Genomic DNA, 19260 nt, shown 5'->3' on the forward strand with positions numbered 1-19260 from the left:
ACTCTTTTTCTCTTAATTGACGATTCCATATTTGATTTGACCTCATTAAATTAACTTTATGTTTCATCTTATAAACTCTATTTTGCCTTATATATTTCTGCCTGTGTTTCTTGACTCTTTTTCTCTTAATTGACGATTCCATATTTGATTTGACCTCATTAAATTAACTTATTCTTTAATCTTATAAACTCTATTTTGCCTTATATATTTCTGCCTGTGTTTCTTGACTCTTTTTCTCTTAATTGACGATTCCATATTTGATTTGACCTCATTAAATTAACTTAATGTTTAATCTTATAAACTCTATTTTGCCTTATATATTTCTGCCTGTGTTTCTTGACTCTTTTTCTCTTAATTGACGATTCCATATTTGATTTGACCTCATTAAATTAACTTAATGTTTAATCTTATAAACTCTATTTTGCCTTATATATTTCTGCCTGTGTTTCTTGACTCTTTTTCTCTTAATTGACGATTCCATATTTGATTTGACCTCATTAAATTAAATTATTCTTTAATCTTATAAACTCTATTTTGCCTTATATATTTCTGCCTGTGTTTCTTGACTCTTTTTCTCTTAATTGACGATTCCATATTTGATTTGACCTCATTAAATTAACTTATTCTTTAATCTTATAAACTCTATTTTGCCTTATATATTTCTGCCTGTGTTTCTTGACTCTTTTTCTCTTAATTGACGATTCCATATTTGATTTGACCTCATTAAATTAACTTAATGTTTAATCTTATAAACTCTATTTTGCCTTATATATTTCTGCCTGTGTTTCTTGACTCTTTTTCTCTTAATTGACGATTCCATATTTGATTTGACCTCATTAAATTAACTTAATGTTTAATCTTATAAACTCTATTTTGCCTTATATATTTCTGCCTGTGTTTCTTGACTCTTTTTCTCTTAATTGACGATTCCATATTTGATTTGACCTCATTAAATTAAATTATTCTTTAATCTTATAAACTCTATTTTGCCTTATATATTTCTGCCTGTGTTTCTTGACTCTTTTTCTCTTAATTGACGATTCCATATTTGATTTGACCTCATTAAATTAAATTATTCTTTAATCTTATAAACTCTATTTTGCCTTATATATTTCTGCCTGTGTTTCTTGACTCTTTTTCTCTTAATTGACGATTCCATATTTGATTTGACCTCATTAAATTAAATTATTCTTTAATCTTATAATCTCTATTTTGCCTTATATACAAAGAGGATGCATTCTCCTTTAGTTCTATACCAAAGAAAATATTTTCTGATAACAAATAACAAAGCTATTGAAGCTAAATTATAACAGACTAGTGAAATAGTAATGAAGAATTCTCTCGAAAAGTGGAAAACTAATTACGGAGAGAAAGAGCTGATGCCCATTTGTTGAGCGATTCCTTTTTGTGATTGTTGACTACCATTCACCTTAGGTTGAGATAGTTAAATGGTTTATCTGGTTGTTCCAGAGATGACTCTTTAAAAGTTAATCACCCAATGCATTTCCCGTGAAGCCTAAGTGCCCAGGAATCCATTCTAATAGGATTTTGAATTTTAACATTTTATGGTAAAAATGTTGTCAAATCTATTGCGCTGGATGAGGTGCTGCTGATTACAGATTGGATTGTGAGTCTGTTTGGACAATAATATCTAATGGTGTTTGTATTCCTGGATAAAGATTGTTTTTAACTGTCTGCAATGCTCTGGTGATTGCCTTTATTTCTACCTTGAGGTTTAAGCAATATTCAAGACAGAGTCTACTTAATTCACATTTTGTTAGGGAGAGGGAGATGGGGTCAAGAAAAGGAAGGCACTAAGACTAGCATTCATAATGGCTTTGAAGGCTGATCAATCGTTGTATATATAGGGATATAGGGATATAGGGATATAGGGATATATATATGGGTAGTTGTTTTTGGATGGCTTTCAATTATTTCTGGAGTATTTAATTATGGCCCCAATGGTTTTAATTGCTTTGTTGGGGTATTATTTAATAAGTTTGTTCAGTTATTGGTTGTTTGTAGTTTAGTTTGTTAAAAAGCAAAAATGTTAAATATTCCAAACTTATTGTATTACTGTCAGTCATTCTCGACATCGAATAATGTCTGGAGTATTTAATTATGGCCCCAGTGGTTTTAATTGCTTTGTTGGGGTATTATTTAATAAGTTTGTTCAGTGATTGGTTGTTTGAAGATTGGTTTGTTAAAAAGGAAAATGTTAAATATTCCAAACTTATTGTATGACTGTCAGTTATCCTCGACATCAAATAATGTCAGTACTATCAAAAGAAATCAATACTTTTTAAAAGACATCAGAGTTTAGATCATGAATAAAAAAAATAGTATTAATACAATTTTATAGCATAGCATACCAAGCAGGGTTAAACAACTTTTTAATAACTTTAAAATAAAGCTTTGTTTTTTTTTCCTCTTTATTTTACTTTTATAACGCAAGAGAAACATAAAATAAAGAGAAAATTGACTGTTACAGTTAGAATCGAATCAAGCTAAATCAACTTTTGGGGATCCTTGGGGACCTCTTTTGGTATTCTTAGGGTTGAAAATGTTCACTGTCGGGACGAGCGAATTATGCACTTGTGGAGCATCACTAGAGAATGCTGACCATACTACATACTTTATCAGGAGGCCCAAACAAGACCCTGGTCCAAAAAACCCTCCTATGGAAGAAAAACTATAAGTAGAACTGACTGATCTGGAAACCAATGAGTGATTAATCTCAGACATAGGATAACTGATCTGATCCCTCCGACGTGTAAAATGAGAACAAAGAAGAAGAAAAAAAGATGTTAACTGTACAGTATGATTTACAATAATGCTTACCAGAAATAGTTAGTACTGTAGATATACAACACATCAGTAGAAGGCGATGCATTTTGTTTTTCCAATCAACACAATCGAAATACACAACTTGAGCTTGAAGGTGAAGCCAACGTTTGCCTCAGTGTTAGTTGACTACATTATATATAGATTTCGCTAAGTCTGAGTTTTAATTAATTAAAAGATAGGATTAAAAGATTTGTTCACACAGAAACAACAGAAAGGGGAATAAAGCAACAACAAAAGAATGACAGAAAAGAGAACAAAGGCTAACACAAGATGACATTATAGAGGACAAAGTCTAACACAGCAAGACAGAAAGGAGGCAAAATTTAAAACAAGAGGACAGAAAGAAAGACAAAGGGTAACACGAAAGTACTGAGAGAAGTACAAAGGGTAACTCAAGAGGACGGAGAGAAGTACAAAGGGTAACTCAAGAGGACGGAGAGAAGGACAAAGGGTAACTCAAGAGGACGGAGAGAAGTACAAAGGGTAACTCAAGAGGACGGAGAGAAGTACAAAGGGTAACTCAAGAGGACGGAGAGAAGTACAAAGGGTAACTCAAGAGGACGGAGAGAAGGACAAAGGGTAACTCAAGAGGACGGAGAGAAGGACAAAGGGTAACTCAAGAGGACTGAGAGAAGGACAAAGGGTAACTCAAGAGGACTGAGAGAAGGACAAAAGATAACACTAGAGGACTTAGAGAAGGACAAAGGGTAACGCGAGAGGACTGAGAGAAGGACAAAAGATAATACTAAAGGACTGAGAGAAGGACAGAGTGTAACACGAGAGGACTGAGACAAGGACAATAGGTAACACGAGAGGACTAAGAGAAGGACAAAGTCAAACACAAGAGGAGAGAAAGGAGGACAAAGTTTAATGCAAGAGGACAGAAAGGAAGACAAAGTCTAACACGAGAGGACTCAAAGAAGGACAAAGTCTAACACAGGAGGACAGAAAGGAGGACAAAAACTAGCACAGGATAATAAAAACATACTTGCAAACAATGACATACATAAAAGAAGATTTTTTTAAAATAAAGCTTATATTAAGTGTAATTATTTCAATTAGTTTGGATCAGTCATTTCATTCAATATGTAATAGATCTAGACTAAAAAACGATAAATCTGTCCGTTTATAAATATATTTACCTTTTGTTTTTGTTGAGTAATTTCATGTTATTTAGCTGTGTCAATATGCTAGGACACTAGCACTTGTCTGGACCAGTTGGGAAAAGAAGGGAGGGGGGGGGGAGAAAGAAGTGGTATATGTCTGAGCGTTGACCTAATCCCTTTTCAAAGCATTTTATATTTTAAAAAATGTACGTTTTGGCTCAAGCTTCATCAAGACATTACACTTACCACTATGCAGACTAGGTGCTTATGAAAATGGAAGACTATGTAGTAATTTATGGTTAATTAAAAATCCTAGTCTTCACATGGATTCGAACTTGGGACTTCCGCTTCCATTCAGCTACTGACCTATTCTACACAAAGTTTGAAGGGGACTAATTCAGCTTATACCACCATATGTCATTCCCTTGTTTGATTCCAAAGTTAATAATTAATTACCAATATTTAATTAACTAATTGTGTTTTTTTTAAAATTGATTCTTGTTTTGACAGGTAAAAGAAAAAACTGCAAAATTTCAGGTTAATCCCAGGTGTTCTGTGGGACCAATAACATGTACAAACATTTTAGCTGACAGACAGACAGAGTGAATTGAAACAAGAAAAAAATTAAATTGATAAAAACATATTAAGCAGCAAAAAAAAAACTGAATACTAAGTGCCATATTTCTCATACATAGCAACATTTTTGTAGGCCAGCGCTTTGTGAGAAGACCGACTATTACCTAGTTAATTAATGACACGTCTACTTCTCTCTCTTTGCAGTATCTCCAAAGAAACCACGTGAGTTTTAAATAATAACACTCTATTTCGTGTCCATACTCGGTTGTAAAGCTTCTGCATAAAAGTCGCTGTAAAAAAAAAATAGATTAAAAAAAAAATTGTGTGACATTTACATAAAAGTGCATCGTTAGCCTTTATAAAGAAAAACTAAAGTTTTCTTTTAATTTGAGTAGCTATTATACCAGAATAAAACACAAGTATTAATATTTATTTTTGTTGTGAACGTATTAAGTACATTTTACAGATATATATGGATAAGTGATACAGAAAATACACAAAAAATTACCATTCTTTGTTAAAATATCGTTAACACAATATTCCTTTACATTTATGTATTGTTTTAGAGGTGGTGTTTTTTATGTAAAAAAGTAATTGCATAATTAATTTTAAAAACAAAAACGGTTTGCTTTTAAAAAACAAAAAAAAAATCCGTTGTACATAAACTTTGTAAGCCACAACGAGTGGGGAACTAAGAATTTTCATCTCTCTTCTAGTTTTTAAGATCTAAGTGTGACACACAGGCAAGAATGACTGATGGACAGACGGACAGGCGAATATTGCGAAAGCGTAAAAGCGTTTTTTTTTCTTAATTTGGGGACCGCTAAAAAAGACAATACATTGTTTATACAACTAATAAAGTGATTGTTTTTCTGTTAGTAACTAATAAATAATAGATTAAAAAGAGTAAAACATTTTATACTAAAAAAAATCTTTAGAGCCGTTTTTGAGAGCACCGTAAATGCTCCACAGCCAATTTGGAGTTTCCGGGTTCAATAATGTTCTGATTTGAATAGAGGTACTGCAAAATGAAAATTTACAGTCCTTTAAGAGTTTGAAGGAACAGGTTTGACTTGAACATTTTTAATACCACTGTCTTGAAAATGGTTTTAAGTTACATTAACTAATTAATACAAGGTTACAAAGACAGTTTGTGTGGACACACAAAATCAAAAATCATCAAAAAATGCATATCTTTTTTATTGGATATGACTCACAAAAATTGTTGAACTATGTAGGCTACTTTATTTTTTTTTTTAAATAACGAATATCACCTTTTTAGCTGGGTTTCGAACGCAGAACCTTCTGCGAGTTAGGCAGATGTAATAACTACTACACTAGGGAAACACATATCGAAATGAACAATTTATTCCTTACACTTTCAGCTTGATACCAAAGGTATGTTACTTAATAGTACCTCCATTGTCATTTGACATACAGAGACTAGATCTAGCTAGATCTAGACTAGATTTTGCTAGATCTAGACCTAGTTTAAAATCTAAATCTAGATTCAAGATCTAAGTCTAAGCCTAGATCTAGAAATAGGCCTATATCTAAGTCATTTTAAGTCTTTAAACCTAGATTGGCCTAAATCTAGAAATGGATCTGTCATTCTAAGTCTCTAAGCCTATATTGGCCTAGATCTAGAAATAGATCTAAGTCTCTAAAAAGTCTAGATCTAGAGATATATCTAATTCTAGATAAAGAATCTTGTTATAGAATCTACTAAATCTAGACTAGAACTCGTATATAGATCTATGTAGATCTGGCCTCTATTTATTGTAATTTAGAATCAGATTGTTGTCAAGTGTTTAGCCTAATGAGCAAGTGTGAAAACTGGGCGATAAAAAGTACTTTTTAAGTTGTTGTTTTAAAACTTACAATTGAAACGAAGTTCATATTAAAATTCTTTTTAAAAACAACATTCGAATCAGTATTCTATTCCATGAGGTATTAAATAATTGAAACATCTTTTTTGATAATGATCCATTGATACTTTTTCAATCGTGAACTTAAGTGATTTTTTTTTACCAATACGCAAATCTATGAATAAAGATTGATTTATTAAAGAAAGAAACTTGTGAACTTTTTAATAAGACTTACTTCCCCTGAAGTTTTTCATTGAAAAGTGATGTATTATTTATAAAAATTTGCTTGCATATATAATTTTAAAAATTAGATCGTTCACTTTCAGAAAAGAAAAAAAGGAGCCGTTGCATCAGAACTTTGAATGATCTAAATATCATGATGACCGTTTTTCATTTTTTCTTCTAGTTTTTGAGATATAAACGGGAAGGACGGACGGACGGACAGACAAACAGACAGGCCTCACAAAACTAATAGCGTCTTTTTCCCTTTTGAGGGCCGCTAAAAATGAGCAAAATTCATTTTAATACCGTATTATCAAGGGTTCTATATGACTGGTTTCAAAGGTTGTCATGGCCAGGGGTGTCAATGGGGTTAAGCTCCCATTGTCTATAAAGTACTCCTAATGGCATGCGTCTCAAATAGCCTCTGACAACTAAGTCCAGCACCTGGCCTGCTCGTGTGGCTTAGATATTAAGCCCGGCGAAACTGCTCTTACTAACAGGTGAAGGGGTGAAGGCGGATACCTGGCGCCACAAAACCGGGAGCTTCGGGCAGATGAAGCTCGTCAGCCTAGTAAGGCAGTTCATCTAGGAGAGGGGTACTCTGACTTCAAACCCCCGCTGCCTTGCGGTACTGAGGCTTCAGGAGACAACCTCGAGGAGAAATCAGGAGTGAAGCCCCTTAGGCGTTGGGAGTATCAGCTACGAAAATCCCTCCGGCAGCTTCTGCAACTGAGTTGGTGCCAAATGTAATGCGATGCGTTCCTTTGGATCACATCAGCAAGGTCGAGAGAGGGATCATGACGCATGGGCCACCCATGACCCCTTTATCCAAGGCCCAGGAATGCGCCCCGGAGAGGAAACTCTGGTGCTGCTGCAAAGCGGCTAAAACAACACGGGAGACAACAGTTACGGGTTATAAGTCCAACTTGATTGGCGTAATGTATGGACGCCACGGGTTGTCTCTGACGGTGGGAGAGGTCTTCGCGCCTCACTGATCAGCTACCGCCCGCCTCAACCTGGGCAGCCCCCAGTCAGTTAGGTGCTGATCCGCCACAGCCTGCCTGCTCTAATGGGTGCTTAGAGCTTAGTTTAAAACGACAAGTAGGCTGGAAACTTGCACCAAGCAACAAAAGAAGAAAAATTAAACTGAAAAAGAAAATCCCTGTCATGCGACTGGCCACTTGGAATGTCAGGACAATGTGTCCTGGTCTCACTGATGATCTAAGGCAGATCGACGATGCAAGGAAGACGGCAGTTATAAACAACGAGCTAAAAAGGCTACATATTGACATTGCAGCCCTGCAAGAAACCCGACTGGCCGAAAACGGCATGCTCCGCGAGACTGACTACACTTTCTTTTGGAAAGGGAAAGCACAGGATGAGACTCGAATACATGGTGTGGGCTTTGCTGTCAAGAACAGTCTTCTTCCCATGATAGTCCCTCCAGTTGGTGGCTCGGAACGGCTACTAAGCATAAGTATGATGACAGCATCTGGAAAAGTCACTCTAATTAGTGCCTATGCCCCCACACTATGCTCACTTCAGGAGGACAAAGACAAGTTCTATGAAGACCTCAAAGAAGCCATTGCAAACATTCCTCAAAAAGAACATATGATCCTTCTAGGTGACTTCAATGCCAGAGTAGGATCAGATCACACTACCTGGCCAGACTGTCTTGGGCTTTTTGGAATCGGAAAGATGAATGAGAACGGACAAAGACTGCTTGAATTCTGCACATACCATAAGCTCTGCATTACCAACACATACTTCAGAACAAAACCACAGCACTGTGTCTCATGGAGGCACCCTAGGTCTGGGCACTGGCACCAGCTGGATATGATACTGACACGAAAAAAGGACATTGGAAATATACTGCTGACACGTAGCTACCAAAGCGCGGATTGTGATACTGATCATACTTTAGTGTCCTGCCGGACAAGACTGCTGCCAACTAAGATCCACACTTCACAGGGAAAAAGAAAATCACGCCTGAATACTACTAGCACAAAAAATCCTGATCTTTGCACCGAATTTGAGAACAAATTAGAGGAAGCTTTTAAAAACTTTTCTGTGACTGAGGTAGAAAAAGGCTGGACATTTATGCGTGATACAATCTACCAAACATCATCACTGGTCTTTGGAAACAAAACCAAGAAAAGCGAAGACTGGTTTGAAGCGAGTCTACCAGAAATGGAAAATGCCACCACGAACAAGAGAGCAGCCATGCTAATCTACAAGAAGGATCCCACCCCAAGCAACTTAAAAAGGCTCAGAGCTGCACGTAACAATGCCCAAAGAGTAGCGAGACAATGTGCTAACAAATACTGGCAGGAGCTATGCGAAGACATTCAATCTTGTGCCGACTGTGGAAACATAAGAGGACTATATGAGGGCATGAGAAAAGCCTTTGGACCTCACACCAGCAAGTGTGCTCCGCTAAAGTCAAAAGATGGCTCAATCATCAGCGATCGTGCGCTGCAAATGGAACGATGGGTAGAACACTATGCAGAACTCTACCAGATTGAAAACGCCATCTCACCAAATGCTGTTTCCAACTTCCCATCACTTCCAGTTTTGACGGAATTAGACGAAACGCCCTCAGTAAAGGAGCTGAGCATTGCCATTGACATGCTTGCACATGGGAAAACACCCGGAGGAGATGGCATTCCTGCTGAAGTAATTCAGGCTGGAAAACATGCCCTAATCAAACCACTCCATGAACTGCTAAGCTTGTGCTGGGAACAAGGAATGGTCCCCCAGAAATTGAAAGACTCCAACATTGTTACAATTTATAAAAATAAAGGCGACCGCTCTGATTGTAACAATTACAGAGGCATCTCACTGCTTAGCATAGTCGGAAAGGCTTTTGCTAGAGTATTACTAAAGCGATTACAGATCCTGGCAGATCGTGTTTATCCAGAATCGCAGTGTGGCTTTAGGGCAGGTAGATCTACAACAGATATGATTTTCTCTCTGCGGCAGCTACAGGAGAAGAGCAGAGAACAAAAGCAGCCCCTCTTCATAGCTTTTATTGATTTGACCAAGGCCTTTGACCTTGTTAGCAGAAGCGGTCTGTTTGCTGTACTAGAGAGAATCGGCTGCCCAAATAAGTTAAGAAAACTAGTGTCAGCTTTTCACGAAAATATGCAGGGCACCGTTCAGTTTGAAAGTTCTTCCTCCAGGCCATTCTCCATTAAGAGCGGTGTAAAACAAGGATGTGTACTGGCCCCTACACTATTTGGCATCTTCTTCTCAGTCGTACTATCCAGTGCTTTTAAATCCCTGGAAGACGGAATATACATCCATAGCAGATCCGATGGAAGGCTCTTTAACCTGGCACGTCTTAAAGCCAAAACGAAAAGGCGTCGTATCTTGATAAGGGAGCTGCTGTTTGCCGATGACGCGGCACTCGTATCTCACTCACAAGGAGGTCTACAGAAGCTAGTGAACGCCTTAGCAGCTGTTTGTCAAGAGATTAGCCTTACTATAAGTCTCTCCAAGACCGAAATCCTGGCACAAGACGTCGCAGAAATACCTATAATACAAATTGGGAACCACACCCTTTCAGTGGTGCAGGAATTTACCTACTTGGGTTCAACAATTGTCAGTAACCTAGACTTAGACATCGAGCTGACAAAAAGGATAGGAAAAGCTACCACAGCATTGGCAAAACTCTCCAAGCGCGTCTGGGACAATGGTAAATTGACCACAGCGACCAAAATCCTAGTCTACAACGCCTGTGTTGTGAGCACTCTCCTTTATGGCAGTGAAAGCTGGTCAACATACATGTACCAAGAGCACAGATTGAATAGTTTCCACTTGCGCTGCCTGAGACGCATAATGGGCATCTCTTGGAGGGACCATGTTTCCAATCAGGAAGTTTTGAGATTGGCCAATATGAACAGCATGTATGCTCTCCCAACACAAAGAAGATTACGCTGGCTCGGACATGTCACCCGCATGCCAGATGGTAGAATCCCGAGAGATATCTTATATGCTGAGCTTGTGGAAGGAGTCAGACCCAAGGGCCGCCCAAGACTAACATATAGAGATGTCTGCAAGCGAGACATGAGAGCCTCAGGCATCAGTGAAAGTATGTGGGAAAACATAGCCAAAGACCGGAGTGCATGGAGACAGACTGTGCGTGCTGGGACAACCCTTGCTGAGAACAAAAGAATTGAAGCGGCTTTAATCAAGAGGGAAAAAAAGAAAGCTGCCCTGTCTGCTAGCCCTAAATCAGAGGCATACACATGTACGAATTGTGGCAAAGTCTGCCGTTCTAGAATTGGCTTGATTAGCCACACCAGATTCTGCCCCGTCTCAAGATTAAGCCAAAACCAGTGACTCACTTGGGCGTATCCATTGCCTTTCGAGACAAAAGGAGCCATATATATATATATATATATGCGTGACACTGCTTCATTTATAAACGATTGTGTGTTAATACCAGAATGTATTAAGGATTGAATTTTATTGATTGATAATATACCATTTCATCAATCAACGCTGTAAATGCGATTGGTAATTTGATAATAAGCATTTTAAAAAATGTAATACCGTAAAATTAATAAAAAAAGGGTTTGATTTTTATTTTAAAAAAAGTATAACTCCAAAATGTTCCTACAGAAGCGGGTATTCAATATCTTTAGGACAAACAAGCAGGCTGTTAGATGAGCTTCACCTATTTAACACACGGTTAAAAATGATGAACCTGCTGCTTTAATAATTAACAAACAAAAGAACGATATTTTTGAAAACAAAGAAATGGTAAATAGTCTCATCTTTAAACGTTGTACCCTAAGCAGTGGTCGGTTGAAAGAATAGCAGCAGTGAACATACGTGTCTTCTCTTTGTATAATCTTAATTAGCTTGGCAGGATTGAACAGGCACAGTCCTTCGTCATCTAGTTATCCTTCAACACTCCCTCCCGCCCTGTGTATTGTATGCTTTACATCCGTCCATCTTAATTCATTCAAAAAACTAGCAAGAGACCGCTAAGAATGGCGTGTTTTTACTGAGGCCTTATGTTCCATGAGGAACTAGCAAGAGACCGCGGAGAGTGGGGTGTTTTTACTGAGGCCCTATGTTCCATGAGGAATGTGTTTTTACTGAGGTCTTATGTTCCATAAGGAGCTCACAAGAAAGACGATAAAAGATGATGATCCGAATTCATTCGCCCATCCTCCATTCATTTAACCATCAGACATTCCTTTATTGTACTCATCCCTGTATTTACTCTTTTACCATTCTATTTATCCATCCATCCATTGATCTATTCATTTCTCAATCTTTCCATTTATCCATCCATCTATTCTTTCATCCTACCATTCTTTCATTCATTCCTTAATTATTCCATCAATCCATGGTTCCATCTTTTTATTAATCAATCTTTCCTTTCTGTTCATCAATTCATCCATTTATTGCTACTCTGTATGTAAAGCTTATTTAAAATTTAAAAGTTTTATCATTATTTATATTAACACGACTTATCTTTATGATAAAAGATGTTTTGTGCATATTCATACAAGCCCTACTTTTTAGCACATTATTATGTTTTTGATATAAACGTTAATATAATCTATAAATTCTCCATTTTAGACCTTGATGATGCAAAGGTCAGCACTTTATGTGGCCTACGTTTAACGAGGATGTCATGTGGCTAGCACAACGACAAACCGCCTTTACCTTTCCACAACTACTGTAAGATACCAATTAGAGTTGTGTGGACTTAGATGCCCCCTAGATCCTGGCATTAAAAATCCAAGTCTTTACCAATATTCGATCCCCAGACCCCGGTTCGGACGTCAAACGCTTTACCGCTCAGCCACGGCGCCTCCAATATATTACATAACACACTTTAATGGAACGAGGTCCACTTATAAATATTAATGTAAGAACAAGGTGTACTTACAAGGTGTACTTACTATTATCCGGCCAGCCATTCTGCAGTGACATTCGTCAAAAGCCGTATTTGGCAGGATGGTAAAAATGGCTGAGTATTTGGCCGGAGACGAAGCTAATATCCGTGCACATCCACATTTTAGACTAATCCTAAAACGTACTGTGAAATTAAATTTCATTTAAAAGCCGCCGTCATTTCTAATACAACTAGGGCGTGATTATCTTCTTGTTTTGAAGAAAAGTCTGTAATATATAAGATAATATGAGAAAAAAACAACTATGGTTCTCCTCGTTGAACCTGGATATAATAAACTGGGAATTAGTTCTTGTTCTAACCTTTCCATGGCTGGTCCAAGCAGATTAAGTTTAAGATTATTAAACAGTGTCGCAGAAACAAACATGAGGTATCGCTGTATGGTCCAGACTGCTCCTGGATCACCAGTTGGTGATATTACCTTAGTAGTACACTCCGTAAGCTGTTGGTATTTAGCCGCAAGGAAGCTGAAGAGTATATTTGGAGTACTCTTTCTCCAAAGTGGAAACTGACCAAGGGACTCGTGCTTTAACCCAAAAGCTTTGGATAGGAGTAGCTCATGGACTTATGGACGTTATTAGATAGATTTGGTGCAACAGGAATATATAGTCAGTTAGGCCATAATGGTACAGAACAACAAGGAAGGGCGGGTCAAAAATAAAAATATCAAAAATAAAAGATACACCTTAAGGACCTTGTGAAGTGTGAGGGAAGATAATGTAAGGCTCTTATAATTCTGTGAGAATCAGTTAACAAGTAATTCGTGTGGCCTGCACAACAACTAGTCACTTTCACTCCCCCAAAGTATGTCAGGTGCCCTATTAAAGTTGAATGGACTCAGTGAAGTCCTAAATGTTCAAAATCCCGATGGCACTGTCTTTTTCTGAATTTGAACCCCAAAATCCACGATTTGATAAATTGGTGTTTTATCACACGCCTCTTATAGAGTAATAAATTTCAAGAGTTTTAAAAGTAGGCTGATATTGTATTTGATATGAAAAAATCTCATTTTAAACCATGGAGGCGTTAACGCACGTAGCAAACAATTGGTTGGTCGTGGTCTTGTGCTTGTTGGACATTTTGAGGTGAAAAACAAAACAAAACAAAAACAAGCTTAAAATGCTTGCTTGTAATCTTAAAAGCTAATTACAACAAAAGATTTTCAATTAAATCGCAGTTTAATTAACTCTATTTTGAAATGCAGTGTTAGCCACAAATAGCCTTTGTTAGCAGCATTGTGCTTGGTTCTCGTTCTTTTCAGCACATCTTTGCTATGCATTCGTAATGTATCTCTAGCCAACTAAAAGTTAAGCTTTCGGGTTTATCATGCTTTTTCCCGTGCTAATCATATTTAACTGTCAAAGTAAACTGACTAGAATTATAAATACGAAAAGAATAGCACCTTTCAATAACAGAACAAGAATGTTTTGTTAGCTACAATTTTTTATTGTATCTCAATGTAAAAGTACTCAGCTGCAGTCGGCATTAAAGGTTGATCGGATGTAGATCTAGTTCAAGTTACTATTCTATAACAGAGCAGCCTTTTTCAGACCTTGCAAACTATATGGCAGATTTGTATAAATATGCTAGGACTAATTGTACAAATGAACCTTCTTCCTTAGTGCTATTAGAGCATGAAATGAAAGCCAGAAAAAAAGTGACTTGGCAGAATTTAAGTAATTGTTTAACATGCATGACTAGATGCATGACGCGTAGGACGTAATCATCTTCATTATTTATGGAGTATATTTAATAGCATAACATAAATGAGTTAAAGGCCTCCCTAACCCTAACCCTGTTTGTAAACCAGGCGCCTTACAACTTATCCACATCCACCGCAAAATCTATACCCACAATAATTTTGTTTTTAAAAAGGTAGACATTTGTTACAGAGATTCTTGCGCAATTAAAAAAAATTATATCAAGTAAAGTCGTAGAAAAAAAACAAATATTTGTAAAAAAAAAAGTAACATAAAAAATATGTTTTGTTGGAGATCAAGTCTTTTGTTAACTCTCATCAGTCGTTAAACGACTAAGGTTTTTCTAATAGATCAAAAAAGATGAAAGGCTCGATAGCAGTATTGGTTGTCCGAGCTCGCTAACATAGACCAATCAGTTATCTCATCTACATGCAACGGATGTCTGTAAAAGAATTACACATATCAGATACTCTCCATTTTATATCAGTGTTTCCTCAATTTCTGATCAATATATAAAAAATAATCAAAACGTATGGTAACTATTAGTAGGAATATGTTACAAAGATAGATTTTTAACAAGATTACAAATTGAGTTTGTGTAATTATGTATATATGTATACTAAATATATTTTTCTCCTTAAAAAAAGGTAAACATTTTTTGTTTAATTTAATAACTAGTATGACATAACTTACTTGGCTTAGGAATACAATAACAACAAATCTAAAACCCTTTGCATAAATGTATTAGAATAATAACACATGGTCATCTCCCATACTTAATTTTTTTTTTACTCGTAATAATGAATAGTTTTAACAATGGTGCATTTTTATGAAAAAACTACTCGCATAATTGATTTTAAAAGTTAGATTTTTCACTTTCAGAAAAGAAAAAAGTAACCGTTGCATCTGAATTTTCAATGGTCTTAAATATAATGATGTCAGATGTTCTATATCTTTTCTAGTTTACGAAATCTAAACGGGACGGACGGACAGACAGACCACACGAAACTAATAGCGTCTTTTCCCCTTTCAGGGGCAGCTAAAAATCAAGCCAAGCACTATTTCCGGTATTGAAAGCCAATAAATTACATATTTTGAGGTATCACTACAGTTCATTATTCTGCTATTAAAAAGTTTTAGTTCAAAAACCTAATGTGCTATTCTTACTGACTTAGACCTTCCGGTGCCGTTCGGCACATTGGGCGACAAGTTGTTTCCACACAAATCTGTCACTAGCACTGTCTGAAGCCTCTTCCCACCTGCTCCGAGGACCTCCATGAAAGTGTGATGCCAAGTTGTACTAGGATGTCCCTATTTGCGATTTCCTCGCAATAGCCTCCATGTCATCGCAGCTCTGATTATGCGTTATTCATTTTGTCGTAGAACAAGTCCTGCAAACCTTATGTAACGCTCTGTCACAACCTTACTAAGGAGTCGACTCCCAGTTCGGCATAGGCTTTCCTTGATTGAGACCCGATCGCTATAACTGACTCCTAAAATCCGTCTTATTCAAATTTGTTGAGCCACATTTAGTATTTTTCAATTTCGGCAGATGAATATTCACTGTATATTAGAAATGTGTAACATCTCATAGAATTTGGTGACTCTAGTTTGATTTAGAATAATATTGAAGAGAGATGTTTTCAGCCTCAAAACTCTTTGTAGGGTTATTTAAACTGAAAACAATCTGGATGGTTTTAAACTTAAAAAAAAAAAACATCAGAAGAGGGGGCTTAAACTCAAAACCCTAATTAGATAGGCTACGCTCATAGAATTTTTAGTGTGTAATTTGCATTTTTTAAATTTTTTTTTTATTTTGAAAATGTGGTCTTTAGCTTTGAATCGCTCTGGAAGGGGTTTAAAACTATAAACCACCTAGAGTGGTTTTAAATTTAAAGCCCTCTGGAGGAGGGCGTTTAAACTCAAAACCCCTCTTGGCTACGCTCATAGAATTTTGAGTGTGTAATTTTTTTTTCATATTGAAGAGGTGGTTTATAGCTTTAAACACCACTGGAGTGGGGTTTGAAACACAAAACTCCTATTGGCTATGCTCATAGAATCTGGTGACAAATGTATGCTTTAGTCTTATAGTGAAGATGGGGTTTTATCGTAAAAAACGTTTCGGAACGGGTTTTTAATTCAAAATCTTCTTTTGCTATGCTCTTATTTTGATTTTTTTAAATAGAAGATGGGGATTTAACTCGTAGGTGGTTTTAAACTCTAAACCTCCTGGTGGGGGGTAATAAACTCTAAACCACTGGTAGGAAGTTTTAAACTGAAAACCCCCTCGGCTGTGCTTGGGCTAGTGATGGTTTAGAATTTAAATCTCACCTAAAATAAACATCATCAAAGCAAAAAATAAGTCTCTAAATTCCGTCCGATTTCATTTCAGGGGGGGGGGGTGTTGAACTCAACTCCCTCCGGCTACGCATATGTATGTGTGGTGTCCCAGCTGTCCACAGACCAAAAGATTAAAGGTGAAGTTAGATGTGAACCTGGCCTAACTAATGTGTTATAATGAATATATAATTGCTCTTATTTTTTTGTAAAGGGACAATCTCTTATTCATCATCATTTCAGTAAAAAAAAATTCTTTAGTTCAGTGCTTTTTGTCTATATTGCTGCTCCCCCAGCTCAGGCGATAATATGAAAACCTGCTTATTATATATCACAATATATATATATTATGTCCAACTTATATGCATATTAAAAAGATTTTTTTCTCTTAAAAAAAAAGGTGAACATGTTTTTGTGTAAATGTAGTTGTTACGTTTTGTTGTATGAAGAAACTCTATTGACAATACATCAACACAAAACGTCAACGTCATAGATTAAAATTGATTTAATCTTCAGGAACACTATAAACACTATTTAGTTTCTATTTCTCTATTTTGGTTCTCTCCCTTTCAACACGCATTCACACAATTTCACATTTACACTAAGATGCGCACGAAGCCCCCCTCCCCCCACTGCTGTTCAACAAGTTCGATGTACATCGAACGTCAAAAATATAAATCACTCAATATATTATCCGACTACTGCAACTTTAAAAAAACAAATTATAAATTCTCTGTAACAAAGAGAACCATAATGTAATGAACAAAATCCTACACAATGTCATGTTAATACTAATACAGTTCTGACGTTAAATAACAATTATATTCATCACAATAATAACTGTTATTATGAGCAATTGAAACAACTTCTGTTAGCAGATATCGATAAGTAATTATATTTTCATCAATGATTTGCTAAATAGAAATGTATCACATTTCATTAATACCACTCCCCACTCATAATTTCATGCCTGTACAAAACACCCTCATTCCAGCCGCAATCAAACAGTTCACAAACAAAGTCCATTTTGCTCCATGCATATTGTACCCCCAACAACATGACCCAGAATATAACTAACTCACTACACTCTTAATACCCTAGATTTAAACCCAATGCCTATTTACTTCTTAGTACCATGAGGCCTATAGAAGGCGTTGACGTTTCATGTATTTCTGCCACACCATTTCGAGACTTTTCTTACCTATGTCATTTTAATAGAATAATTTTAATCAAACAAAATCAAATTAAAATAAAATACATTGTGCCTAATCTACATATCTATTTACCACATTTTATCCATTTTCACATTTCATATCTAGCCTTTACAAATTTTCTATAATGTAGTAGCCTTAACATATGTACATTCATACCTGACTCACTCAGAATTTACTTTTTTTCGTATGTAAATTATGAATAAGTCAGGTCTGAATGTACATATTTTTTTATAGTTACTATGTTCAGTTTGCTGTAATGCACAAATTGTAAGTCAAATTTCCTCACATACAATAAAGATTATTATTATTATTATTATTATATGTATATGTAATTTATTTTTGTAACAATCAGGGTTCAAATTATATATTGTTACGTATTTCTGAATCTTCTGGCTAAATGTATTAGTAGGCACACAAATAAAAACACTGCAAAGAACTTGACGACTAAACTTTCAGTTTCATATAACTTTAATGACTATTAACTCTAACAATTCGTTACTGTAACATGTAGCGTAGAAGACTGTACAATATCTGTCAGTTTACAGTTAGCTATACTTCGTTGCAATTCATCTCTTCACTTCGTTGCTATTCATCTCTTCTCAACTTTCCTCGAGCCGTATTCCACAGAACAGACCAACGACACACTTCCCAGTGTCGCTCCAGGTCTTCCAAAGCTGAACCAAGTCGTACTCAAGTCTACCGAATCAGAGTCGCACACGTCTTACATCGACTGTATCGACTGTAACGGCTCAAGTCCACTGTAGTTCGCTGTATAGACTTTAACGACATTAGTCCACTCCAGTTAACTCTACCCTAGTTAACTTGCATCGAGTCGTACACATTTCTCTTCCACTAGAGCCGCACACGTCTTACATCGTCTGTATCGACTGTAACGGCTCACTCACGACTCCATACGACTGACTTTCACATTAACTCTCTGGCTTATATAGAGTCCCTAATCGCTTGTCCAAAGTTGCACAAACACGGCTAGTATCCTCTGGAATAACACGTGAGGAAACGTCACATCCTGTCTTTGTTTATACATGTAGATTCCAGAAAACATTGGCTGCAGTGTCATCTTGCCGGGGTCACAAGTTGTGACCTCTATCTGTCACTGGACATTGCTAGTACCTTCTGGAATAACACGTAAGGACACGTCACATCCTGTCTCTGTTTATACATGTACATTCCAGGGAACACCCGCTGCTGTGTTATCTCGTCGGGGTCATACGTTGACCTCTACCTATCACTGTCATTTGTAACAATATATACTTGGCTCTTGTTCTTGTTGTGTTTCTTAACTTTGTTCCTGTGGCTCACTAGGGGTTTCTTGAATATTAAATAATACTTGCACTTGCTTGATACTTTCTTGGTTACTCAATTATAATTCATCAATACTTGCTTAACTCAAATACGAACACTTAATATACATCAACTCTAACTCCTTATATTCAT

General features: G+C 36.4%; 1 protein-coding gene across 1 annotated transcript in view; it reads right to left on the reverse strand.

Moving 5' to 3' along the window:
* The window catches only part of LOC106067902 (uncharacterized), a 19403-nt gene extending 16413 nt beyond the window's left edge, over positions 1–2990 (reverse strand). Inside the window, exon 1 of the mRNA XM_056041990.1 lies at positions 2842–2990. Coding sequence (XP_055897965.1) covers positions 2842–2893 — 52 coding nt within the window. The 5' untranslated portion in view covers positions 2894–2990. The remainder of the gene's footprint in view (positions 1–2841) is intronic.
* Positions 2991–19260: the final 16270 nt, after the last annotated feature.

Source organism: Biomphalaria glabrata, chromosome 9 (genome assembly GCF_947242115.1).
Source record: "Biomphalaria glabrata chromosome 9, xgBioGlab47.1, whole genome shotgun sequence".
Lineage (NCBI taxonomy): Eukaryota > Metazoa > Mollusca > Gastropoda > Planorbidae > Biomphalaria > Biomphalaria glabrata.